This window comes from Macrotis lagotis, chromosome 8, assembly GCF_037893015.1.
Source record: "Macrotis lagotis isolate mMagLag1 chromosome 8, bilby.v1.9.chrom.fasta, whole genome shotgun sequence".
In the NCBI taxonomy this organism is placed as follows: Eukaryota; Metazoa; Chordata; class Mammalia; order Peramelemorphia; family Peramelidae; genus Macrotis; species Macrotis lagotis.
Window position 1 is genome coordinate 140,131,958 of NC_133665.1, and position 27,315 is coordinate 140,159,272.

The 27,315-nt window shown below is 44.0% G+C and overlaps 2 protein-coding genes across 12 annotated transcripts in view; one reads left to right on the plus strand and one right to left on the minus strand.

The window, feature by feature from the left end:
• Positions 1 to 2,337, plus strand: part of RAF1 (Raf-1 proto-oncogene, serine/threonine kinase) — a 106,969-nt gene extending 104,632 nt beyond the window's left edge. For all 5 annotated transcript variants that reach the window (XM_074198534.1, XM_074198533.1, XM_074198531.1 and 2 more), the window contains one exon: positions 106 to 2,337. In XM_074198534.1, the coding sequence (XP_074054635.1) occupies positions 106 to 246 (141 nt within the window). In that variant the 3' untranslated portion in view covers positions 247 to 2,337. The remainder of the gene's footprint in view (positions 1 to 105) is intronic.
• On the minus strand, positions 2,101 to 27,315 carry MKRN2 (makorin ring finger protein 2). Of its 7 annotated transcripts, none has more exons than XM_074198526.1 (9): positions 24,487 to 24,635; positions 19,302 to 19,425; positions 11,420 to 11,548; positions 9,413 to 9,597; positions 8,268 to 8,572; positions 7,340 to 7,554; positions 5,440 to 5,550; positions 3,327 to 3,471; positions 2,101 to 3,050 (listed from the first exon to the last, which is right to left on the minus strand). In XM_074198526.1, exons 3-9 carry the CDS (start codon positions 11,539 to 11,541, stop codon positions 2,907 to 2,909), a joined length of 1,227 nt encoding a protein of 408 aa, XP_074054627.1. In that variant the 5' UTR covers positions 11,542 to 11,548; positions 19,302 to 19,425; positions 24,487 to 24,635; the 3' UTR covers positions 2,101 to 2,906. The 7 variants fall into 7 exon arrangements, with proteins under 7 accessions (XP_074054627.1, XP_074054628.1, XP_074054629.1 ...); XM_074198527.1 differs by lacking the exon at positions 24,487 to 24,635 and adding an exon at positions 23,622 to 24,173; XM_074198528.1 differs by lacking the exons at positions 19,302 to 19,425; positions 24,487 to 24,635 and adding an exon at positions 24,747 to 24,833.

Here is a 27,315-nt window from a genome sequence, read left to right on the forward strand (position 1 = left end):
CCCTCATTCAGCCTTGGGGGGGGGGGGGGTAATGGCAGGGGGTGGTGTTCCGGTCATTTGAACATATTTTGAATGGTTTTGAAATCTCTCACTCCCTCCTTTCAGATACTGTCTTCCATTGAGTTACTACAACATTCTTTACCGAAAATCAACCGCAGTGCTTCTGAACCCTCTCTCCACCGTGCAGCCCACACAGAGGACATCAACTCCTGCACGCTGACATCCACAAGGCTCCCTGTTTTCTAAGCATATCTTGCAACATCGCCCCCCAAAAGGAAGTCCCCAAAGTTCTGCTTTTCTTACCTTAACAGATGAAATGAATTTTTTTTTCTTCAGAAAAAGCTGCTACAAATTTCTACAATTCAAGTACTACAGGGACATCACTCCATGTTGCCTTTTTCTACTGTTTGTTTGCCCAGTGAGCTATTTTCCATTTTGTGTCATGTCATATGATGTCATTTTACCAATAACTAACAGACAAGATGCAATACAAGTCAGCGTTTTTAAAATAGATGCCCTTGAGCCTTATTTTCCTCTACAGAGGCGGCTGTGTTTATTTGGCAATATTTTTTCTTGATCATTTTTGTTGGATCAATTAGTATTTTTATAGTAAGAATGGCTAAAATTCTTTGGGGGAAATCCTGAAAAGTTCCAGTCTAAGAGGAGGATGTTCCCGGACAAAGATGGCAGTCCAACTCCAGAGAAAAGGGGATAATGAATTCTGGATATATGTTCCTACAATGAGTGTTAATCATGCCAGGGAATCAAAACTCTTGGAGAAGATGGCAAATTACCAGATAGTTTTGCACATAGAAAACAATTGCGCGAAGGAATAAACTCCATAGTACTGTTCTCATACAGCCTTGCTGCAATTACTGACCTAAGGAGTGATACCTTGGTACTTCACAGACTTATTTCTTGCACCCAATGAGATATCCACTTGTGGAATGACGGGCTTTTGAATGAGGAATTGTTATGCTCCTCTCAGTATATTTCTCCACTCTCAGCAAGCAGAGTGACCTACCAATTTGAAGCTGTCTTCCAGGAGATGCACTATATGAGGTATGAGTTTCAAAAGATTGATTTTTTTTCATTTGTATCTGGCCCCCTTCCCCCCAAAAAATCCGTTTGTCATGTTGCTTTACAGTCATACCTCGTATAACAAGGAAACTGAATATATACAGTTTTTCTTGATGGTTTGGGTTTTGTTTTTATTGCTCCTGAGAAAATGAATTTATTGTAAGCCATGGTTCTAGTGATTTATCTTATTTTAATAAAATAAGTTAAATTTAGGTTTTAATGGTCTCCTTTTTCATTTATTATGGGAAGATCATATTATTTTAGAACATGAAACTTAGCAAATGGCCAAAACACACATCAAAAGTTTACAAAGTGGAATCAGTAAAATTCAAATATAAAATAGTTTTCATTTTAGAATTAGGACTTGATGGTGAGGATCGGAGGGAAGGCAGTGTTACATCTATATGCTCTTGGGCTGGCCACTCTGGTATTCTTTAAAAGTTTCCTTTCAACCAAACTCCTGAGATGGCTTAAGGAAAGCGCTTTTGGTATAAGATTACAGCTTTCGATGTCAAACAGTGCTGCTCTGGAAACGAATATAAGTACCTATGTGGGGGAAGAATACCCTCTGTGCAACAATAGATGTCCTTGACATAAGAATAGAGGGTCATAGCAGCAGTGCTATGTTGGGGAAAAAGACTTTTGAAGTGGGATTTGTTTCTATGATTATGACATAAGTAACAAAACCAGTCTTTCTAAGCTGGGAGGCTAATTTAGCAATGTCAAAATAACATGAAGAGACCTCTTTTTCCACCTCAGAAGCTGTTTGAAGAGGATGCTTTGGGGTCCATTTTGTTTGCAGACTACTTCTCACAATAGCAACTGAGGAAGAGGTAGAGAGATACCTCCTTAATTTGACTTTTACCTACCCCCTACTATGTAGACTCTTTTTACCATGCATCTTTTTTCCAAAATGGAATCCTTGTGGCCATTGTGAACCAAAACAGTCACTAGCACCATGAAAGGGAATTTTTTTAAGCTGATTAGTTCAGTGAGACTCAAAATAAGCTCAGACGGACCTAAGAAATCAAAACAGCTTTAATAGGCAAACTCAAATTAAGATTTTACACTTGCAGGTATACTTTATTTTCTATGACATGTGTGCCTGAAAAAGATGTAAAATCCAGATTTTTGAAAGTCAAATCATGAAAATGCTTGATGGCACAAGGGGGAGGGATGCAAAGAATTCACCTCATTTTTTTTTTTTTTTTACTTTTGTAAATCTGGATTTTCACATATTGGGTTTTGTTTTTACGGGGGTATGCCACGTGGACAAAAGGATGCAGAAAGCAGAAAAACTGCCTTTTGTTGCCAGTCACTGTCCACAACAGTCGTCCTCGTATTCTCCCCCACCAACCAGGCAGGGATCATATGTATGAATGGCTGGTTGGATTCTCTCAAAACTCTTGTCATTTTATCATCAGTGCAGGTGCCTCCTTGTCAGTGAAAGTCATACTTAGTAGAGAATCTTCAAGGGAGGCTGTGGTCAACCTACTTCAACCTTAGCTAGTCTGGTCTTCAGCTGACAGCCATACAGAGGCTTACAAGTAACTGAAGAATTAATTAACCATGAAAGTGGAGATTACATATACTTCTGTTAATTTTTTATTTTATATCCTTCAATGTTTCCATTGCTGTAATAATGGAGACTGGATCAGACAAAGGTTTAGCACAACCTCACTTAATCCAAGTGACACATCAACTACTGTTGCAGTAAATGTAAAACTCTGCAGCACACCCTCTTTAAATACATAGTCCTGGTCCGGCAGAGAGCCTAGGGTATGTATAGTAAGGGGGTGAGGTGGGGAGGGGGCTTCAGTTCACTCTCAAGGATTCGAGGCAGACTCTTCCACTCCTGAAAGGTGCATGAAAAGGTCACCGAGTTCGGTTACATCATCTTCCTCAGTAGCTGGGATGTGTCGGCTTTCTCTGTCTTCAATAAAATCCCAAAGCCGTACAGAATTGAAGAACTGAAAAACACATAAGCCAAGGAACCAAAACCATTTCGGCTCTTGTCAGTGAAATAACCAGGAAATGATTATTATAAAATCATAGCTTTTAAAGAAAAAATAAAACAAGAAACATTCTCCAAAAAGAACAACTTTTCCTATTGATTTGGCTGATCTCTCTGGATGCTGGCTTCCCAGATGGATCCAGGTCCACAGAGATCCTAATGGTGTATTAATGGACCAACCTTGGCCCCCAAGTAGGGGAAACAGCCACTTGCCACCCTTTCCACTCCTTACCCTTACGGTGCCTTCTGAACTGAGCTGTTTCCGAGGTTTTTCTGGTTCAGCTCTTGTCCCATCTGGGTAAGCGTGGAGATAAAGGCATTTTCCTCCAAAAGGGCAAGTCCCTTTGCCTTGCTCAAAGTATTTACAGGCTTTTTTCCTTGAGAAGAAAGCCAAAAAAGTGGTCATTATTCTCTGGTCTGATCTCTTGTCTAAAAAGGATGGGAAAGAGATGATCTGGCATTTAGGGCTCAGACTCTAGTTCAAAGGCAAAGGCTAGACTGACCCACCAATTAGTCTAACCAATAAACTCAGTAGACCAAAGGTCTGTGGACAGATCTTCAGGAGATTGATTAAGGTAAATGGGAAAAAACATTTTATTTTCACTATTAAAAATGAAATTTACCTTTCAATTATAAATTCAAAATAAACTATTATTCTTATTATGATTAAGAACCCCCTGCTGGCCACAACCTTCCCTCTCCAAATACCAACTCACAAGTCCTGTGATATCCTCATGCTAGAAACCTCAATACAGGGCAGCTTCCATCCCTGACATTAAGGGCAGGGGGACAAAATAGCAAGGATGGTTCAGCTTCTCCCTGACCTATAAGCCAGTTCCTCAGCTCTTCCTGGGCCAGCAGTGCCTAAGCATGGTTAGCTTTTACCTGAAAGTGCTAAGTAACATCTGGCAGTTGGAAGATTTTATTTTTCTTTTAACAAAATCTTGGAGTTACAAGAGACACTGTACAGTGTCTAGCTCAGAGACTTGATCAGATATGGGCTAGCCACAGATGGAGATATAACTGGTCAAATGTTCAACAGAACTACAGACAATACAACAATTCAACATAGAACACAGGGATTGACCCAATGACTTCAATAGAGTATTTTATGATCAGAGAAGAGGAACGTGGGGCTCAGCAAGAAACAGCTAGTTTTGGGTCACTAATTGAGACAGCAGCAGAAATATGGTTATAACCCCCAATAGCACATTACTTCTTATTCTCATAGAGACCCCAGTATCCCATAGGCATTCACAAAACTTTGAAGTCAGTCTGTTTTATCTGCTGCAGAATTAAGAAAAGTCTATCATTAGGAAATCCAAGGTCACTTCTGAGCATACATATATGTAACCCTCCCTCCCCACACACACACATAGAGAAAAAAGGAGATCTATCAGACTGCTTTCCCCCCATCTACATCACTTTCTTCTAGAAATCCATTCTCAAATATTAGGGAAACTGAGATCAGTCCAAAGGTTAGATAGTTATGAATCCAATGAACTAGAGAAATGAAACTAATTATCTAATCATTGTGAATCTTCTTTATAGGAATACTTTCACTAAAGCCCAATTCTAGATTCCAACATTAACTGGATTTAAGGCAATTAAAAATCTCAAAGGGACAAAATGTTTGATGTATTAGGCCTTGAAAGACAGGCACAAAGTGTATAGAAGTGCTTGCCATTAGAGAAAGGGTAATAACCTGGAGTCAGTCTAGGATACCATGATACACCTACTTCTCAAACTCCTTGCCTCACAAAACTTAAAAAAAAAGGTATCTAAGGTGAAGAGACTAACCCTCCTAAGGGGGTTACGCTAAGGAATAACATCTCCTTAACACATTCTCAACCAAGATTCCTTTGTTCCTATCAAGGACTGAATCCTGACAGGAGACATCTGGAATCTGACCCAGTGTGCCTTGTGTCCTAAAGACCTTGGAAATACATATAAGACACAGTGACCACAGATAGTTTTTAAAAAGGCAGCACCATCACAACTATAACAAACAGTTAATATGCTAAGTTATTCACCAATAGGTTAACTGGAACAAATAAAGAGAAAAGACAAGTTATAAGAAATCAGGGGAAGGGCCAGAGATGAAAGTGAACTCTTTCTGGAAGGAATCTAGTTTGTCACTCCTGCCAGGCCAGCTCTCTCCTTGTCAGGTGTGACAAGGTCATCTCAAAGGCAGGGAGCTTTTGGGAATGCTCCAAAGCCGCAGGAGAGTTGACTGGGTTGGGGCCTGAGTGGGTCCTGGCTCAGAGTTCTTCATTTTGGAAACCTTTCATAGGGCCCCTCCTGTTACACAATGCCAATCAAGAAACAGCCACTTCGGCACTTACCCCATTCCCTGCTTAAATGCTTCAATCAGTTCATTTTTCTTATTCTGGTCTTCAACCCAGTACACACTTGGAATTACAAATTCAGATATTACCCGGCATTCTGGACAGGACCTGAAACAAGCATCAAGAACATCAGGATAAATTAGTATTGTATAGATATGCAGCACCTTGCAGTAACTGGATTGGTGTTTGGAGTTACTTTATCCATTCCAAGCAGCCACATCAGAATATATTATTGCAGGGCAGCTAGGTGGCATAATGGATAGAGCACTGGCCCTGAAGTCAGGAGGGCCTGAGTTCAAATCCAGCCTCAGACACTCAATAATTACCTGTGTGACCTTGGTCAAGTCACTTAACCCATATTGCCTTAAATAAAATTTTAAAATTATATATATAAAAAAGAATATATTGCTGCATCAAGAAATATGGAAAATCACTTGGTGAGAATACTAAGGCCACACAAATTCAATTACTTTCAATTTAAAAATCAATCTGGGGGGCAGCTAGGTGGCACAGTGGATAGAGCACTGGCCCTGGAGTCAGGAGTGCCTGAGTTCAAATCCGGCCTCAGATACTTAATAATTACCTAGCTGTATGGCCTTGGGCAAGCCACTTAACCCCATTGCCTTGCAAAAAAAAAACCCTAAAAAAAAAAATCACCTGGGTATGTGGCACTCTGCCAAGATGTACAAGCAAACACAGCGTACCCTCCAGGTATGCTCACGATCTAGCAGGGGAGGTAAGACATCAAAGCAGAGCTCAAATAAGCTCTAATAAAACATTTAAGATTCCAAGGCAAAGCCTTCTATCAAAAAATCTCACTTTCTTGCCTCCATCAAACTCAAATAAAAGGTCCAAATCTCCAAAGTTGAAGACGTCTTGGCTTTCACCTTCCTGAGGATTCCTGAGGAGTAAACATCTCTTAACGAGGGCTTGCTATCTTGTAGCAAAGCCCATTCCCCCTGCTTCTGTGTTGGAGTTGAAAGGGCCCTTCCAACCCCCCTAAGCCTCATTCCTTTTACAGATGAGGAGATATTCAGAGACTATTTCCTGTCCTGCATGACAGCCTTTCAGTAACATCCTCCCTTCTCCAAATGTCTTTTCCTTTGGACTAAAACACCCTTACTTCCCTTAGTAATCCACTATTAGTTCACCCCCCCTGGATCCTAAAGTCTTTAGATAAAGCTTTCTCTAGTCTTCTGTTAAAAATGCAAAAGATCCTGAAAAAGAGTCTCTGAGAGGGCTATTACTGTAATATGGTACTTAAGGATCACAATCCTCATTTTATAAGTGAGGAAACTCCAGTTCAGAGAGAGGTTAAATTAAACACAACTCTCTGAGTCCCACAGCTATCATGTGTCAGAGCTGCTACTGAATCTGGTGAGGCAGTCTTGTTATCTAGGATCAAGGCTCTTTCCATTACACCAAATTGCCTGCTTCTTGCTTGTTCTTTCAAACTATCAGAGGAAAAAAAAAGGATAGATAGAAACCTTGGGGGATAGAGAGAAAAAAACTAAAAAATAGCTCCCCCCCAGATATGTACCCCTAAGTAGTATAACTTTGCCTCCATTTCCTCATCTGTACAATAGGGTCCAATGAGATTGTTAACTGTAGAGCACTTAGCTCCGAGCCTGGTGCTATGTAAAGTTGGCTGCTGTTATGAGATTAACTACTCTACTGTTATATTCTGTGTATTAAAAAATTCCCACAAAATAGACTTTAACAGTTTGTACTTCTCAAGGGCCTTGTCCTCACCACACATGGCCCTCTCAGGTAGGCAGTCCCCTCGTTTTACAGACTTATCCAGACTCACCATGCTGGGGATGGTCTGAAGCACCACCTGCAGGCCTAACTCTCTCCCCATGGCCCAGCCCATTTTGGGGGAATGGATGATACTTACTTGATGATGGGGTTCTCAAACTGCTTGGCACACCTCCACTGCCGGATGCAGGAGAGACAGTACGTGTGGCTGCAGTTGGAGAGGATCCCGAACCTCCTCTCTGAGGCTGATGGTTTCTCATAGACCACCTCCATGCAGATGCTGCACACTTTTTCCTGACTTGCCTGGAAAGCAAAGGCTTTCTCCATGTCGTGTTCAAAGGTCGCCATGCAGAGCTGTGTTGCCAACAAGGGAAGACATGGGTTTTTAGACTCCTCTTGTTGAGGAGAGGAAGAGGACATAAACTGGGGTTGAACTCAGCAGGGGGAGATCCCACCACCACCAATTGCTGCTGCCAGAAAGGGTGCAGAGCCAAGGGGCCACCCAGGACTCTCCTCTGTGCTTCCCCGTCTCCTGCCTCACACAACCCTCACAACAGCCCCAACAGACAGAGACAGAAAGGGTCTGGATGACCCATTACGTTATTAGAAGGGGTCACAAAGTTTCACATCACAAGATTCAATGTTCTGACTTGATGACTTTCCTTCCACTCTCCATCTATTATCTGGGACTGGATTGGCAGCAGAAGACCTTCTCCCAAAACCCTGCCCAACTCCCTGGACTAGCCCTGCACACATGGATTTGGCTTGCATTGCTGGGCTAAGTAAAAATAGATTTTTAAAAAACCAACATTGTTTTGCACAAGCCCTAGCATTCACATAGAATATGGAGACTGGGGCTCATTCCAGATACAGGTTCACAATGCTGCTCTCCTGTCCCACCCCCTGCTCTAAGCACAGAAACATAGGCACCACAGTTGCCTGCAGTTTTGTCTGGGCATTGAGGAAAGCTGACAAATTTATATTACTTGAGACAGTTTAGAACACTTCTTTTGCCTTTTTTTTAAATAAAGAGCATGGGAGTTTCATTCAAGGATTTTATTCTTTACCTTCTCATGTGTTTTTCTTTGCTCTGAGTCAAAAGGATGCAGGACTTGTAACCTACAGATCTCACAAACATCCCCATGGAGATAGACACAAGTGTCACCGAAATGACACTCTCCAGCAGCTGCGTAGGGGCACAGCTGCTGCTCGTTGCTCTCAGAGCTGCCGGCTTCCAGATCGTCCAGGCCACTCCGGATGGCTTCTAGGTAGGAGTGAGGCTTCATCTCCAGGTTTTCGTTGGAGTCACTGCAGCCTCCCAGGTCACTCACAGCACAAGGCCTGCTCTTTTCTTCAGTTAAGCCACACAGATCTTAACACACAAAAACACACCAAGGCACATCCATATAAAAAGAGCTGAAGTTAGCCCGGGGGTCTGAAGCAAGCCCTCAGTGGTTCTTGTTTCTGCAGAGCTACCCTGCCCCAGGCCCTGGTAGATAAGGCTTCACCTCTGCTCCCCCCATCCATGACACAAGCCACCAGTCTGACCAGTGGAGCATTTTATCTTCTTCTGTCCAGGTTCCAAGAGAAATTTTGTTCCTTTTTATAGTGTTTCAGAAACCCCTTTCCTGCTATGTGCCACCCCTGAAAATTACTGTCTACAATTCCTTTCCCTCTGAGAACCCCAAACTGTTCAAAAGAGACTACTTCCCAGGAGCCCCCAAGCATGTGACTATATGTGCCAACTACAGGACAGTTAAACAAGGACCATGGACCCATGAAGAGGCACAAGACAAGATGCCACATTTACCCCAAGTACTTCACACCCCAGAGAGGACTACTCACCAAAGGAGAAGGCAGCTGACAGTCAACTGACATGACAATTGTTCTAAGGTCACGCTTTTATTTTATGGAGATGATAAACTCAGAGGGAGGCCATTCCATCTCAAGCTGGGCTAGTGCGCTTGAGACAGAAGGTCGGCCAGGAATGACTTACTGACCACTCAGCTACACTGCTCTGGTCATCCCAGTTTTTCTATCTAGGAAAGTTAGAAGGTGACATAGAGGAGTATTCGGTCCCTGGGCAGAACACAGTTCCTCAGGCTCTTCCATAAAAGACGCACAATTCGGAACAAGCAGGTGTGCAGAAAGCCCATGACCAAGGGGGGAAGGAAAGGAGAGAGCAAGGACAGACGCTGGCTCCACCACTCACTCCGGTCTCTAAGCACCAGCGTTCTCTTCTCGCGCTTGCCAGTGTCTTGTGAGCTGCTTTTCATTATAGACGCAGTCACATCTGGATGAGGCTGTGCACTGTGGAAAATTGGTGAAGGCAGGCTGTGAGGCCCGGCCCCCGCTGCACCACCGCTGGCTGCCGCCACTGGCCTCATGTGGTCATATCTGAAACAGCCAACAGAGAGGGACACAGACATTTGGCGCCATGTCACTCTCCAACATACACTGGAGCAGGGCCCAGACAAAGACTTTTCTAAACTCATGTTTTGTGTACCACTGAAAAGGGGCCAGGGCTCAAGGGCGTGGATGGTGGTCAACACCTGTCACTTGCTTCTGGTGCCCTCTCAGAGGGTTTCCCTCATTTGTCCAATGGCACAGTTGGACCAGAGGACCTGGAAAATCAAGCATTATGGAGAGAACAGTGACCAGGGCATAGGAAGAAAACTCACTTAGCAAAGAATCTAAAACCAAAAGAAAAAAAAAAAAATTCTTGAAGGTGACCTACAACTAAAATCAAAAACACTCCTTAACTAGGAAAGGAACAGCGTTGGCTTCTGGGTGTACCCTTCATCACCAACATCGAGTCTGCAACCTCCAGCTTCTCTCGTGAGGCTCAGAAATTAACTCTATGTGGTTGTTTCCCCATTTATAAATGGGGGTGATAATACACACTACCTTCTCTACTCCCAGATCTTTAAGAGTCAAGATCTTGGTAAATCTCTCAGCCCCACAACGGAGTGAGTCATTTAAAGAACAACTGCTCTGGATCCAGGAGACCCAAGTTTAAATCTGGCCTCTATTTTCCACAGTGTCCCCTTTGGCCAAGACCCTTAAAATCCAGGGCATCGATTTCCTTATCTGTACAAAACTGAGGATGTTGGATTAGGGGTCTCCAAGAACCCTTGCCAGTTCTAAATTTTATGATCCTATGATTAAAATGCTGGTTTAGCAATGACTGACACTAATGCAGGCCAATCCAAGACATCTAGGATTCTACTTCCTTCTGGAAGGCTGCATTGAGCATTATCACTCACCGGTTGTCCCCTCCTCCAAGAATTCACTCCCTCAACCCTCCCCACCTTAGCTTCATAGAATTCCTCTCTTTCTTTAATCCCAAAGCCTTGCCTGATCCCTCACCAAATCACACCCTGTGACCTCCCTTGACTGAATGGAAGCTCTGAAAGAACAGGTATTGTTGTAGTACCTGAAACCCAGGAAGAACTTAATAAATGAAGACATTAATGCTCTGGAGCTTCAGCCCAAAAGGAACATCCATCACTTAGCATTGACTCATAAGCTGCCCATGTAATACAGTTGAGTTTTGACCCAGGTCCAGGGCTATGTGGATCTTAACTAGGTCACATCTCAGAATCCATGAATATTTATGAATATAAAATAATACAAATCTAAAACCCCTTGGGAAATGAAGCTTTTTAAACTAAGAAATAACTAGAGAGGATAAAAAAAACCTGGTTCTGTTAAGTGATTTTTAAAGCACACTAGATCTGTAAGTGAATTTGAAGATGACTCTCCAGACTCAATGTGATGACCATAGAACAATTGGAATAGCTATTAAAAAAAAAAAGAGTTCACTATGAAGTTTTTATTTCCTGCAAAATCCCAAAACTAATTTGAAGTTTCTTTTTCCAGGAAGTCCCAAGATTATAATTCCAAAATAATGGTTAATATCTTGTCTGGAAAATAATAGTTCCAGTTATTTAAGAGGTTTCAAGAAAGGGGTTCTCAACAGGACAACTGTAGTGAGCTATACCCTCTTAAGGGGTAGAGGGGGAGGGGACTTTTGCTTAAAAGACAGAAAGCTGTCAGTACTTGCTCAGGAAGATTTCCCCCCCACCCCCATCCATTACCTCTACCGCCCCAACTCAGATCCACTAGGAGGATTCAAGTGATTGTAGCTCCTTTCTCCTTCTCTGGGCACTGTCATACTTAAAGGCTTTAGGAGCCCCAGTCCCAGAGGTGCTCTTGCCTGCAACGAGATCCATAGGCACAATAGCCTTTCTGGTAGAACTTGCAGATTGTAGATGGCTTGCTTGCTGATAAGTCATGGGAAAACAAGCACTGGCTCCCTTCACGACATACACCATGCATGAAATACCTGCAGAGAAAGAAGAACCAAGGAGCAGCTCTTAGAGGCAAAATACATCTGACCTGATCTTCAATCCTCACGTGTAAAATGACAAGTTACACATGACAACAGTAACAAAGTCATGAAGACCTGAGTTCTAGTCCAGCCTCTGACATGGGGGGCATGGCTAAGTCACTTGATTCTCCAAGCCTCAATTTCTTCATCTGTAAAAATGGCATACTAATTGATGTGGTGTACCTATCTCACAGGATTGTTATATTCCCCAAGTGATGTAATTGAGGTATTCTGTAAACCTTAAAATGCTATGTGTCATCTATTATTGGTTTAAATTCAGTCAGTCATTTTTCAGTGATGTTCACTTCTTCATGATTCTATTTGGGGTTTTCATGGAAAGATACTGGAGTGGTTTGCCATTTCCTTCACCTTATTTTACAGATGAGGGAAATGGAGGCAATCAGGGTGAAGTGACTTGTCCAGGGTCACACAGCTAGTCAGTGTCTAAGGAGAGATTTGTACTCAGATCTTCCTGATTCCAGGCCTGGTGCTTTATTCATGATGCCTCCTAGTTGCTCTCCAATCACAGTAAAAATTACTATTTAAAGGAATCCTTTAATCACACAAACTTCTCAAGAATTCAGACTTTTTATCATATTTGGAACATAAAGACAAAACACAATATAGTGAATCATCAATATAATGGATGGAAGCAGTGAATCAGCCCTTCCTATGGCTCTTTATAAAACAAAACAAAAAAAAACCTCAAACATATGAATAGTACACCTTTGAAATGTCCTTTCCATTCCCCCAGCCCTTCCAATAATACTCCCATTATTCCCTGATCCCCCAGCCCTCCCCCTCCAGTTCCCCTTTCATCTACTCCCTCTTGTGCTGCCTAAAGAGCTTCAAGTCATCACCCTGCTTGGCAGGCAAAGTTCCCTGAGGGCACGTTCCTGGCTTTCTGTACTCCTAGGAGTTAGCTCAGTGCCTACCATAGAACAAGGAATGTAATAAGTGCTTACTGATCACTGACTTCTCAGCCCATGATCTGTCTCTCAGGAACCTAAAGCATTCATTCAGCAACCGTAGCAACTGCCTTTGAAAAACTATGCTAAAGTAGCATGTAAATTATAATAATAAACTGGTTTTTATTTTCTGGTCCTCCAACCATTTTCAACTTCACAAACACCAAGTCTCTCCTCTGGACAAGGCAACATTCCTTGTGAATTTGCTGAGGGTTGAGGCTGTCTCTTGGGTTCCTGCATGCCTCAAAAGACAGCACTGAGCACAGCACCTTGGCATGCTCCTGGGTACAACCTTGTTGGATGACTGAATGAACAGGAGAATGTACCATCTACTAAAAGATCACTACATTGTGAAAGCCCCAAGGGGGAGGAAATTACTGCAGCTATGACAGTGAAAAAAAGATAAGGCTGAGGACCAAGCCTCCACAATAACCTTCACAGGAGTTTGGAACCAAAGGAAACCTCAAAAGCCTCATCCAATCTTCTCATTTTGCTGAGGGGAGTTACTGGCCTAAGACCCAATAGCAAACCCTTACCACTTTCCTACTGACCAGAAATCACTTTCAAAAGTGATCCTGAAATCTTTTCATACCCTTTAGCAGAATAATACAAACATTTTACCAAATCCCAATCTAGCAAAATGAAAGATCACTCCCTCTGCAACCTGAAAAAGCTTGGAAACCTTGAGACAAAGGTCTTTTCACAGAAGATAAAAGTGAGATTTGAATACATTCCTGCCAAGAGGAAACACTGGCTGAGAATAGCAACAGATCAAACAAGATTTAAGGATCTTTCATTCATTCCTCTAATCCTTTGTTAAGGGATTAAGCAAGAAATACATGAGGAATGGGGATATGGCCCTAACCTTCTAAAAATAATAAAGTCAGGGAAGGACAACCATGATCCCTTCTTCCCATAAAAGATATTTCAGCACTAGATAAATATTGGAATAAGTGGATAATCTCTCAAGGTAACTTCTTTGAAGGGGACCATATTCTGGTCTAATTTCTGATAGATTAAGTCAGTTTTACAACTATTAGTAATTCTATCAAAACAAACATTACCTATTGAATGAAAGATACTGTGCAGATATATGAAAATAACTGATATTATCCTTGGGATTTAATGGGCACATAAATCAGTATAGTGTAACACAAAATAAGCACCAATAATTCAAGGCAAGATTAAGGAATCAAGGAGACAACACCTGAACTAAGGTCCTGAAGGACTTAAGGATTCTAAGATGTGAGGAGCATATACTGGTTCTCAGATGCACAAAGGCCAAAAACAGTTAGAAAAAAACAAAAAAGCCCAGTTTAGAAAAGAACAAAATACTCTGTTACAAGAAAATCTGTAATCTGTATAATTTCTAAAGGGCAATACTATGAACTATGGAAAAGTAGGTGGGAGGCAGATTATGGATTGCTTTAAATGCCAGATGTCTTTTCTGTTTTATCCTAGAACTGCTAAAGATGTTTGAGCAGGGAAAAATTTAAAATATCACCTCAGGATACACCCTCCCCTCATAACATACACAACACATATATACAATACACACATGTATATGAACATATATAAATTTATATGTGTATATATATATCTACATATATTCATGCATAAATTTTTTAGTAACATTATTATTTTATACTTAGTACTAAAAGTGACTCAAGAAGTGCCAGATACAATCTTTAATAAACCAAGGCCACAAAATCTTTTAAACATAATCACTACTAGGAAGGTTTTAGTTTGGCCTAGACTGTGCTTCCCAATTTTTGAGGGCAAGAACTCCTTTGCTACAGACTCACATAAGGGAGACAGTCTTCAGAAGATAAGAGTTGCTTATTTGTAAATTCACAGACCACTTACAAATGACATAGATGGGAAACCACTGGTCTAGAGCAGGGGTCAGAAAACTTCCTATAAAAGGTAAGACGGTAATTATTTTAAACTTTGCAGGTCAAGAGGCAAAATTGAGACTATAATGCAGGTAACTTGTTATATATAACAAGAAATTTTTCACAAATTTTTTAATTGGTGAAATTCAGAATATAATAATTTTAGCAGAGCACAATGTAATCTAAATCTACTAATTATTTGGGGGGAGATGTCATTTAATTTGGGTTCAAAGTTTTGTTCCCTATCAAAAAGAAATTACAAATGTTCATCTATAAGGAGATTTTATGTATTTCATCTCTGAAAATGTCCTTTCATGCAAATAGGTTCTACCAAATACATATCACTGAGTATATGATCTTACTTGAGTGAAAAGACTTATAATCTCAAACAAGATTTATTTCTTCACCTGTTGCAATTAAATAGGATTTAATAAAAATTACTAGTATGCTTTGATTTGCATTCAGACTCCATAATTCTTTCTCTGGATATGGAAAGCATTTCCATCACAAGTCAAATTTTAGAATTTTCTTTGATCACTGTATTGCTGAGAAGAGCTAAGTCTATCATACTTGATCATCACACGGTATTGCTATTAATATGTACAATGTTCTCCTGTGGAACTCAAAAGTTTTAAAAATCAATGTTAAAAATTGTTTTTACATGTTAAGTGGGAAAAAATAAAATACTCTAAATAACTTTTATTCCTTTGAAAAAAATTGTCAAGAAAATTCAACTATAATAATTTAAAGTTTTTAATTTTTCTGTTGGTTTCCTGTTAGGAACAAAGTAGAACAAAGTAATGAATGTTTGCTGAATCTGTTAAATGTATGTGCACATACAATACTGTATGTGTATGTTATATTCTCTTAACACAATGTCTCTATAAAAGAAACAATGGTCAGTCATATAACTCAATAACAAAATAATCCACTCTCCAAGATGTTATCTTAAAAACATAATATTCAATGCATTTTTCACTTCTCTTCTTGTTTTGACACAATAGACAGGCACTAACAAGAGTAAAAAGTAAAATATTCACTATAATATGAAGTAGCTGAGCAGATTTAATGAGAACACCACAGACTATCTCTGATGCAGTTACTCAACTTTGTGATTCTAGTGCTCAAGTGGACATACACAATATGTAAACAAAATCTGTGAGGTACTATAGAGTTAACAATGAATGCTGATTTCTTTCAGAATTCTTTTATGTAAAGTTGGATTTACATCCTAGCAAGAATTATCTGTAATCAAACAAGAGAAGGACCTGTGACTTGGAGGATAGAGTAGAGCTGGAGGTGCCATTTGGGGAATCACTAGGTAAAGATAATTCATTTAAGAAATGGGATGGCCAAGACTGCCCAAAGTGAGAGTACATATAGAAAAGTGAAGAGGCACCAAGGCCAGAAAGAGAACCCAAAGTCTAACAATGGCAAAGCAGACAGGACAAAAGTGCAAATATTTTACATATAGAGAATGAATTGTGAGAGTAAGGTGAGTAGGGAGCTGAGTCCAGGTCATGGGGGGGTGGTGAAGACAAAGTGGAAGGGTCTAAAGAGAATGGAAGTAAGTGAATGTGAGAGGAAATAAATAATGACTACAAGGATTATTGCTGAAAGCATACATCTGATATGGAAGTAGTCACAGAAGTAAAAGGTTAGGGTTACCCAGGGTTGAAAAGAAGCAACATAGACACTCCTTGCTAAAGTCTGAGATGTTACTTCATTGGCTTTTGCTACTGTTATCAGACTCCTCAGAATTAAGGAAGAGAAGGAAATCTCAACACTATTATCCAAGTGTTTTCTGATCTTTCAACTTGCCAAGAGGTGCACAGCTAGTAAGATATGAGACAAGATTTTTAACCCAGGTCTTCCTTCCAAGTGCCTCCTGAGCCTCAGTGTTCTATCCCTCATAAAGGTGTTTCATCCAATGTCTACATCACCCAATGATGAAAGACTTGATAGGAACTTCTGATTAGTGTTGTATTTCAAACCCCACTCTGTTCCTCTACCCATAAAGCTAACCTCCCAATACCAAAAAAGGTTTACCTCTTAAAAATATGATCACTTCAATCATCCTGTGCAATTTCCTGCATCCTGTAGCCTTGATAAAGACAGACTGATTTCATTTCTAGACCCACCATCCCTAGAGTGAATTACCCAACTATCAGTCTCCCTCATTTGCCCTGAGACCTAATGGATGAATGAAACCTAGGGACAAAGATCAGACTATAGAGGAGTCACGATCCTGACAAATTCACTGCATTTTTCAGTCCACGGGATAATTTAGATTGAGAAATGTTGCCCTTGAAGATTACTATAGGATTTCATAGACCTTCAGAACTGAAAAATCTAGTCTCACCCTTTCACTTAACTGTCAAGGAAACTGAAGGTCAGAGAAGGGAAAGTGTTAACTTACCTGAGGATCCAGGTATCCTGATTCCTAGGCTCAGTGGTTATTCCTCTCCATCTTTACTATCTCCCCTACTAAAGTTAGGCCTGATAAGTATCTAATTTACCTTGGATTCTTTTCTACTCTCTAGAAATCAACAATGCATTTTTATCTGAAAACCATCCCTTCTTCCTCCAGTTTTTAAGAAGAACGTACAAAGCAAGAAATAAGTAAGACAACAGGGAATGCCCACATCTTCATGAGAAGGATACATGGGGTAATGTTACAGCTTAAAATGGCCCATGTAGTTTTAAAGAACCAAATCTCTAAGCTTCCACACAGCCCTTCATTTTCTTTTTCTCCATGGAGTATCATGTAAAAAATGGCAAAGAAATAAATGTGAGTAATCTGTTATATAACACATTTCCCCTAGACTGTTAAGATCCATGAATCATACAGAAGTTGCAGAATTTCCAAGGAGATGTCAAAGACCATTCAGTCCAAAACACACAAAAATGTCCCCCACTAATCCTACCCAAAAAGGGTTCACCCAGCTTTTGCTGACACAAGAGGCTGCTCTCCACCTTGGGAGAATTCCAATAGCTATAAAGTTTTTCTTCACAGAAAGTTAAATCATCCACTTTTTGACTTCAACTGACCCATTCTCCTGGTTCTGCAACTGAGAACAAAGCTAATCCTTTCTCAAGAAGACCACCCCCTTCAAACACTTGAAAACAGTGATCATTTTCCCCACATACAGATACCCAGTCCTCTTTTCAGGCTAAATATCTTCATTTTGTTCAACAGATCCTTCTTGGAATGACTTTTTTTTAGGTTTTGGTTTTTGTTTTTTGTTCTGCAAGGCAAATGGGGTTAAGTGGCTTGCCCAAGGCCACACAGCTAGGTAATTATTAAGTGTCTGAGGCCGGATTTGAACTCAGGTACTCCTGACTCCAGGACCGGTGTTCTATACACTGCGCCACCTAGCCACCCCTTGGCATGATCTTAAGGTCCTTGACCGTCTCAGGTACCTTCCTCAAGACACTCTCAGAGACTATCCTTCTTAAAATGTGATATGTAGAGCTGACTACAATACCAAAGTTGGAGGGCAAGACCATTAGCTCCCTTCTCTCCCTCTTCCTCCCTCATCCTGGACATTAGTTGTTTTTGTAAACAGACTCCTCTCACACACTGTAGACTCAACTGAGCCCCTCCAGCTCCCTAGCCAGATCTCCTAGATCCTATCTAGTCATGCCTTTGTCCATATTATAAAAGTTCAAAAAATTCATACTCACATTTCCCTATTAAATTTTCTCTTAATAGGTATGATCCAACATTTTAGCTGGTCTGAATCTTTTCAAATTCTGATTCTTATCACATATTCCATATTAGCTATCCCTCCCATCTCTATATCTTCTGTACATCTGATAAGCAAATTTATTTATGTATTTATCCCTTACTGCTAAAAAAGGTAAAACAGCATTTGGCAAGATCAAGAAAAGATCCTGGTGAATTCCAATGGGGGCAATCTCCTAAGTGGACATTAAACCAATAACTACTCTTTGGGTTTGGCCACCCAACCACAGTTCCAAGTCCACCTAAAATGAACTGGAAATATCTAGCCCACTGTTTTCCATCCATCTTGTCCACAAAAATAAACTGGGAGGCTCTGTCAAATGATGTGATAAACTCTAGGTATCATCTTTAGCAGTTCCATAAACTGTCACTAGTAAAAAAGGAAATGAGGTTAGCTTGGTATGATCTACTGTTGCTGCAGGTATATGCTGGCTCTTTGGAATCATAGCCCTCCTAGTCTAGATAGTCACCTACCAAATCTGTAATAGGACAAGTACTGACTTGGAGTCAAGAAGACCTGGGTTCAGATCCTGTGCAACACTTGGCAAGTTGCTTAACTTCTTAGCTGCAGTTTTCTCCTCTATAAATGGGGATCGTGATAGCACCTGCTTTAAAAGGTGGGGCCTGGAATTTGTAGGACTCACTCTCCTCCTTTTTTATACAACCAGGACCCGTCTAGCCCTGGAGCACCCTTCTCTGGCTCTCCACCAGTCAACCGACAACATCTCAGAAATTATTTCTGCTGGTTCTTCCAATACTCAGGCACATATTCTGTCTAGGCCTGAAGAACTGAACTCATTTGATAAATCCTTTCTAGCCCAAATATTCTCCTTTTGGGCAAAGAAAACAAAAGCAAAGTCTGAACTGTGCAGCTACAAGGTCTCTCAGGCACCAACATCCCACAAGCCCTGGGCAGTGGGCCTATCTCTCCTCTGATCCTCTTCTTTTCCCCAATAACAATGTCAACAGATGCCATGTTCCCCCCTCCTCTACCCTCCCTCCCCTGCTCTTAGATTTCCTCACTCATTCTGAGCCATATCATTTCTGATCGAATTCTTAGAGCAACATGAAGTGCTTCTGCAGCTGTCCTCTCTTACCTGCCCTGGTGACCATCTTCTGCACATGTCTGTACTGCATCCACATTGGTCCCTTTAGATAATTCTCCCCCTTCCTCTTCACTGGATCTGTTTTAGTGTCTTCAGAATTTCATTCTTCCCATCCCTATTGGGTAGACTTTGGCTGTATAATTTTTGTTCACAGGATCCAACCCATCTTTTGAAAGATGCTCTCCCAAGACCCAGGGTCCCCAAGTCACTTTTTTCTTAGCTCATGTTCTAAGAAGGAATGGTGTTGTAGAAGGATGGATAGGATGGAAGTCCTTACCACTTTCTCCAGGCCCATATCAGCTAAGCCTGTCCAATTCTATTCATGGCAGCAAAAATACTCTGCGGGGTAAAAACATCTTCTGGACCAGGGTGAGTTTATACCCAAGTTCCATTCACATGGATTCTTGGTCCAAAATCCTTCCTACATCCCACCTTCTCGTGACAGGTTCCTTTCAGCTGCAATAAGAAGTCCTGGCCACTGCCTCCCTAGGGTCAAGTCATTTCCAGGGTCAGGGGAGTCATGTGGCACAGCTGCTGCTGAGGGACATCTAGTCATTCTTTATCTATCTCTGAATTCTTTCATTTCCACATACATCTAATAATTTTCACTGCCCACAACCACTACTATATATCCACCTCTATACTAAGTATCTCTCAATTTTGTCCTTTTATGACCAGGTCTGCTAACAATATTATTTCTCATAAGTCCCTGAAGAGAAAATTATTTATCTTAACCCAAACGTTAGTATCTGCCATGCTTCCTCACTAAATTCCTGCATTTTCTCACAAATACACCTGATCGCACACCCTCTTTCCACTCTCACACTATATTCTGTTCCTTTTGGGTAAGTTAAAATCATTCCAGAGCTGTATTTCAGTCATGGGTTTTTTCCCTACCCAAGTCTAAATTATTGAGGTTAAATTTGTTTCTTTGCCTTGTTTGCTGTGCATGAATACAGGTTGAATTTTATCTAGTCTCTTTTTCTCTCTTAATGTTTGTTAAAATTACCACTTGGGAAGTCTGCAGCAAACTGTCAATGAAGGGTGCAAAGCTAAATTCTACAAAAGAGATCAAACCAAGCCTACTGACAAAAAAAAAGAGTCTAATACATAGGTAAATGATTCAACAATTTTCAGTACAAGGACATTCCTGTGGATGTCCAGAGACTGCTCAATAAGATCACCAATCCATCAAAGAAATTCAGCACAGACTCTGTGACAAAAGACTAGGTCTGAATGTCAGAAAGACCTGGGTTGAACTCCAGCCTCACCATTTACTAGATTAGACAAATCCTTTATTCTGATTCTCAGTCACTAACTTATGGCCTTGTTTAATCGAGGGCTGCTGAAAGATCAGCAGAGATTACAAAACAGATGTAATATTAGAAGGCATCTCAGAGATTGCCTCATTCAATTTATTTTACAGATAAGGAAACTAAAGGTCACAAAGACAGTCAAGTGACAATTATTTAGTAATATCCAACTCCTGCGGACCATGGAACACCAACACCATCTATGGACCGTCTATAGATCCTTAGAATGCTTCGCCACTTCTCCAGTGGATGAAGGCAAACAGAAAGTGACTTGCCCAGGGTCACATTCTAATATTTAAAGGCCACATTTGAACTCAGATTGTCTTGATTTGGGCTCAGTGCACTGGTCCCTAAAGTCACTTTAGTGCTCTTATTATGACTATTAGTATTCTGGAAAGCAATAATAAATTACAATTTAAAATTAGAAATAAGTATTTTCTAGAACGAGTATCATTTTGGGTACCATTTAGAAAGAAGCTCCAAGAACTCTCTTCACCTATTAACTGTTCTCCACCTAAAAGTCTGAGGACTTTCCTCTGGCACTGAAAGGTTAAACTGCCTGGACTTGCCTAAGGCCAAATAACCAAAGTAGCAGTGGTCACACTTAAAAGACCCCAAATCTGGCTAACCTAATGGCCCACCTTTCTAACCTCTTGCCACCTGACTCAAAAAGTTCCAGTTCAAGTCCCCCAAATCTATACTCAGAATTTCTAACAGACCCATATGATCAATCTTTTAACTCGATAAAACAAGGAATTCTATAAAACCAATTTATTCTGGCTTTCTGAAGCTCCCAAGAGTGCTTGGGTTAATCCTGAAACTTACACCAAAGTTACTAATAGACCAAAAACCTTCTCTAGACATTCTACAACACGCATGTATAGTTTCTATTTCTCTAATTATGGTCCTACAGTGGTATGTTCCATGTTGGTTCGCTGGTCATCTCATTTATTCTTTATTCTCTATTCCCTTGGCTCAACAATATCTTTATGCAGGTGACTCACAAATCAACTCTTGTTGACTCCGTATTATCAATTGTTCACTGAGTTATTCTAGACTCAACATTTAACCCCCCAAACGCACCTCGCTATTTCTCAACATCTATTGATACCACCTTTCTACAGTCACCCTAGTTCACATCCTTGCCTCTTCCTTCCAGCAGCTTGCTAATCCTCCCTCTACAATATATCATTTTCTGCACCTGGTCCATTGTCCCTCACTCCCAATTCCAATACTGTTCACTTTGATGTACCTCTCACTATGAATGCTGTCTTCCCAGGACTATTCTAAATAGCCTTCTAATTGGTCTCCCTCCCTCCAGTCTCTCCCTTCTTTTGGTATTTCTAAAACCCAGGTCTTTCTTACTAAATCTGTCTCTAGCCTGACTTTCCAAGCTTCATACATATTCTCACTCCTTCTATTACTTGATGTTTCAGGCAGACTGGCAGATTTTACTGATTCCTGTAGGCAACACACCACTTCCCCCCCCCCCCATGCCTTTATACTAACTGTATACCCTTAGTCTAGAATTTACTATTCCCTTGCTCACTCCCCCTCTAACTTGTGGAATTACTGTTTTCCTCAAGATCCCTTCAGGGGTCACCTCCTACAGGAGTCCTGGCCTCAACCTCTCATCAGCTAGTGTCTTTCCCAAGAAATGACTCTGCCTTAATTTATGGGGTTTATGGTTTTCCCTCCAGCAACAAAGCTAGCTCCTTGGAGACAGAAATTTGTTTTTCTTCTTTTTATCCCCAGGGTCTGGTCTTGAGCAATTATAAATAAATATTTGTGGCATGAGATAGATAAAAGTAGTTGTGCCAGAACATAGAGGTGTGTGTGTGAACCCAGTCAGGTCACTTTTGTCACTTTTCCTTGGTAAAATGAGGAATAATGCTAATTACAATTATATATGCAAATTCAATCAATTTTTATCCTCAATTCTCATTACCTTTCAATTCAAAAGACATTAAGTACATAGAGAGTAAAGTTTAACCAACAGCCTTGGAATCAAGAATACCCAGCCACCCCTAACCTTGCTTTCCATATATTAGATGTGATCTCACAGTATTTAAACTTGCAGCATCTTAAGACCAGAAAGTATACACCAGTTACTTGTTCTGTGTGGAGTTTGACATAGAATGGGCATGCAACACACACACACACACACACACACACACACACACACACACACACAACAGAGCAATGCCAAGAAAGCTCTTGAGAGAATAACAGGGATAGAGCCCAGGCCCTAGAGTCAGGCAGACCCAAGTTCAAATGCAGCTTTGGACAGTTTTAGCTGTGAGACTTTTGACAAGATCTTTTACCTTGTTCTGACCTCAGTGTTGTATCTGTAAAATGGAGATAACAGCACTTCCCTCCCAAGAATACTGGGGGCTCATATGAAATAATATTTGTGAGTCCTCAAATGGAATCACAGTGTCAGACATAACTGAAAAACAATTGTACAATAAAATTCTTCTGGTCCACAACAAGAAAGGTTATTTTCCACTTGGGAATCAAAGCTTTCATAGAATAACAGAAGGACAAAGTTGAAACCAGCTTCAAGAACCATTTAGTCCCAATGCATATATGACCACATCTCCTTCTAAAATACATCTGAGCAGGCATGATCCAGTATCCAATCACAGACTTCCACTTGTAGGTAAATTCCCCTTTGGTTTAGCTCCTGTTAATGTGTTCTCGAGTCTAAATGACTTATTTGCAACATCCCTTTTCCTTCTAATTCTGCCCCTTCTAACTAAGCACAGCAGGAAAGACACTCCAGGGACTCCTTCCCAACAGTCCTTGATAGAGGAGGAGGTACTAGAGCTCAGCTCTGGAGAACTAACCAAAAACTGGAGGGAAGAGGGAGGGTGGATTCAAGTTGTAGCCCACTCAAAGCTCAACAGAGAGAGTGTGAGTGGGCCTGGGTGAGTGGGCACAGCGAAGCACAGGGCAAGGGAGAGAAGCAGCGGGCGCTGCCTCGGCGGCTTGTTACCAGCGTGTCTTCTGAAGATGGGTGCTGGGCGAGACACTTCACAGGCCTCTGAGCCCGGCGGGTGTGCCAGGGAAGCGGGTGCGCCAGGGAAGCGGGCACAGCTGGCCCCTGCCGTCACTGAGATGCAGCCAACCAGGAGTGGGAGGTCTAGCAAAGGGGCTTACTGCAAACAAGCTCCCGCCCCCTGGAAAGAATAAGAAGTTCCCTGGGCAGCTGGGTGGCACCGTGGATAGAGTGCCAGCCTGGAGTCAGGAGGGCCTGAGTTCAAATCCACCTCAGACACTTCATAAGGACCTAGCTGTGCGGCCCTGGGCAGCCACTTCACCCCATTGCCTTGGAAAAAAAGCTAAAAAACAAAAAAGAGTTCTGGGGAGTTCTGGGGAGTTCTGGGGATGCCCAGCTGTGTCGGGAGGCGGTTTCTGACTGCTGCAGTCACTCGGGGGGATGGGGGGCACGCGGGGCAGAGGCAGCCCGGCCGCATCAATCAATGGGAAGCTAAGGGGCACTGATTGAATTTGCGTCGATCATTGCAGTCGGCGTCACCCCCATTCCACCGAGGAAGAGAGGAGGGGCCGGGCGGGCCCCCGGGGTGGGCGCTCGGCTGTGGGGGCCCCGGGGCCCCGGGTCACCTCACAGTCACGGGCGGGGCCGGGGGGGGCGGGGCCGGGCTTAAAGCGCGCCCGGCGTGCCGCCACGTGACCGGCATGGGGGAGGGGCGGCCCCGCGGGGCCTCGGGCGACCCCCGACCCGCCGCATGGCCGCGGGAGCCGCGAGGGCGCCGGCAGCGTGGGGACCCCGGGGCCCCGGGGGCCGCGCCCGCGCCCCCCCCCGTCCCCTCCCCCCCCGTCCCCTCCCCGGCACTGACCGGCACGTGACCTGCTTGGTGCTCATGGCGGAGGGCGGACCGAAGGCCGGCCGGCCGGATGGAGCCGCGGCCGCTCGCGCACCCCCCGCCGCCGCCGCCGCTCCCGCGCCGGGCCTCTTCCTGCTGGGGCGCCGCGGCTCTGCCCCGGGCCTCCGCCCCGCCCCGCCCCGCGGAGCCGCCGCGTCACCCGCCCCCGGCCCCGCTCCGCCCCGCCCCCGGCCCCGCTCCGCCCCGCCCCGCCCCGCCCTCTCGGGGCTCACCTCGGCAGCGCCGGCCGGAAACCCCGCCGCCGTCACAATCGGTTCCGCCTCCGGCCGGGCGCCCCCGGGCGCCGCGCAGGCGCAGGCGCATGCGCACGGCCCGGCTCCTGGGCGCGTGCTCGGCGCGTGCTCGGGGCGGGCGGTTACGGCCCGGCGCCCTCCGCCTCCGAGGGCCCCGGCCCGGCGCCCCGCTGCTCCCCCAGCTCCCCGCGGCCTCCGGGGTCCTCCTCCGGCGAGGGCCCGCCCTTCCCGGCCTGGGCCCGCGGCCGCCGCCTGCGCCTGTCCCGCCGCTCCCGCGCCGGGGGCGGCTCCCCGGGCCGGGCCCGGCCCTCCCTGCGCTCCGGCCGCGCGCGCCGCCGCCGGGCCTCCACCTCGCTGTCGCTGAAGCGCTTCCACGTCACGCGGCCCTTCCTCGGGCCCCCCTCGGGGCCGCGGCCGGGCCCGCTCGGCCGCCGCCCCTGCTGCGCCTCCTCGGGGGGCGCCTCCTCGGGGGCCACCCCCCTGAACCTCACGCCCCGCCCCAGGCTGCTGTTCCGCGCCTCTTTTGCCCTGCCCAGGTCCCCCCTCAGCCCCGTCACCCCCATCCCAGCTCTCCCTGGACGGGCACCGCCTCCTGCCCACGCTGTCCCCCTTTACTCTCTGCCCCCTCTCACCGGAGTCTCTCCTAAGATCTGTCACCCCATCCCAGCTCTCCCTGGACGGGCACCGCCTTCTGCCCACGCTGTCCCCCTTCAGTCTCTGCCCCCTCTCACCAGAGTCCCTCCTTAGCCCCGTCACCCCATCCCAACTCTCCCTGGACGGGCACCGCCTTCTGCCCAGGCTGTCCCCCTTTACTCTCTTCCCCCTCTCACTAGAGTCTCTCCTTACATCTGTCACCCCATCCCAACTCTCCCTGGACGGGCACCGCCTTCTGCCCACGTTGTCCCCCTTCAGTCTCTGCCCCCTCTCACCGGAGTCCCTCCTTAGCCCCGTCACCCCATCCCAACTCTCCCTGGATGGGCACCTCCTTCTGCCCACACTGTCCCTCTTGACTCTCTTCCCCCTCTCACTAGAGTCTCTCCTTACATCTGTCACCCCATCCCAGCTCTCCCTGGATGGGTACCTCCTCCTGCCCACATTGTCCCCCTTCAGTCTCTTCCCCCTCTCACTGGAGTCTCTCCTTAGTTCTGTCACCCCATCCCAGCTCTCCCTGGACAGGTACCTCCTGCCCAGGTTGTCCACCCCATCCCAGCTCCCCCTGGACAGGCACCTCCTTCTGCCCACACTGTCCCCCTTTACTCTCTTCCCCCTCTCACTAGAGTCTCTCCTTACATCTGTCACCCCATCCCAACTCTCCCTGGACGGGTACCTCCTTCTGCCCACATTGTCCCCCTTCAGTCTCTTCCCCCTCTCACTGGAGTCTCTCCTTAGAAATGTCACCCCATCCCAACTCTCCCTGGATGGGTACCTCCTCCTATCTAAATTATCCCCCTTTAGTCTTCTCCCCCTGTCCCAAGAGTCCTTTCTTAGCCCAGTTACCCCATCCCAACTTTCCCTGGACAGGCACCTTCTCCTGTCTAAATTATCCCTCTTCAATCTCTTCTCCTTGTCCCAAGAATCCTTCCTTGAGTCTATCGCCTCATCCCAGTTCTCCTTTATCAGATATCTGGACCTGTCTAAACTTTCCCTCTTTGGTCTCCTCCCTCTGTCCCAACTGCCTTCCAGTCCCCTCCTTCTGCTTAAATTGACCCTCCTGTGCCTCCTACCTCTTTCCCAGTTATCCATAGCAAGTTTTTCTAAATCCCGGTTGTCGTTCCTTCGTGTCTTCCTTCTATCCCAACAACTCTTTCTCTTCTTCCTGTCCCAATTGTCTGTCATCACATTCTTTGTTTCCCAACCGTCTCTTTCTAGTCCTCTCTGATTGTTGCAACTGTCCCTTTTGTATCTTCTCCTCTTCAAAGCATTCTTACTCAGTCCTCTGCCCTTGTCCCATTTCTCCTTTTTCTGTCTTCTCCCTCTTTCCCCAGTGTCCTTCCTTAGCACAGAGCCCCTTTCCAAATTGCCGTTCCCTAAACCTAGTCCTCTTTTCCACTTATTTCTCACCAGCACCTTCCTGTCCAAATTGTGCCTCCCCAGGCCCCTTTGTCTTGTCTCTGTCGTGTCATCCTGATGATCACTGTCCATGTCCGTATTATTTACATTACTCAACCGTCTCATTGCAATTTCCAAACTGTCCCTCCTCAGCTCATTTTTCCAATAGAAAAAATCCTTAAGCCCTCTAAATCCACCCCGCTTACTGCCACCCTTGTTATTCTTTGATAGCATCTTTCCACCATTCTGATTTGCCCCATATCGACTTATGTCCTTCTCCCAAAATGCTTTTCTCAGACTTTCTTCATCCCAACTGACCCTTCTTGAGGACCTTTCCCTCCAACTGTCTCTATTGCTATCATCCCAACTGTCCTTCTTGGTCCTTTCCATCCCCTCCTGTCCAAACTGTTCTTCCTCATTCCCTTTTCTCTATCCCAGGTGCTCTGTCCCACCTACCCCCTCCTGTCCAAACTATCCTTCCCCTTCTACCCTCCCAACT

Excerpts from the sequence above, each read along its gene's own strand:
- MKRN2 (XM_074198523.1), bottom strand. The coding sequence starts at position 27,206 with ATGGAAAGGACCAAGAAGGACAGTTGGGATGATAGCAATAGAGACAGT. Across the intron at positions 11,549-24,746 it reads TTCCGGCCGGCGCTGCCGAG|GTATTTCATGCATGGTGTAT; the intron begins GTGAGCCCCGAG and ends CTTTCTCTGCAG.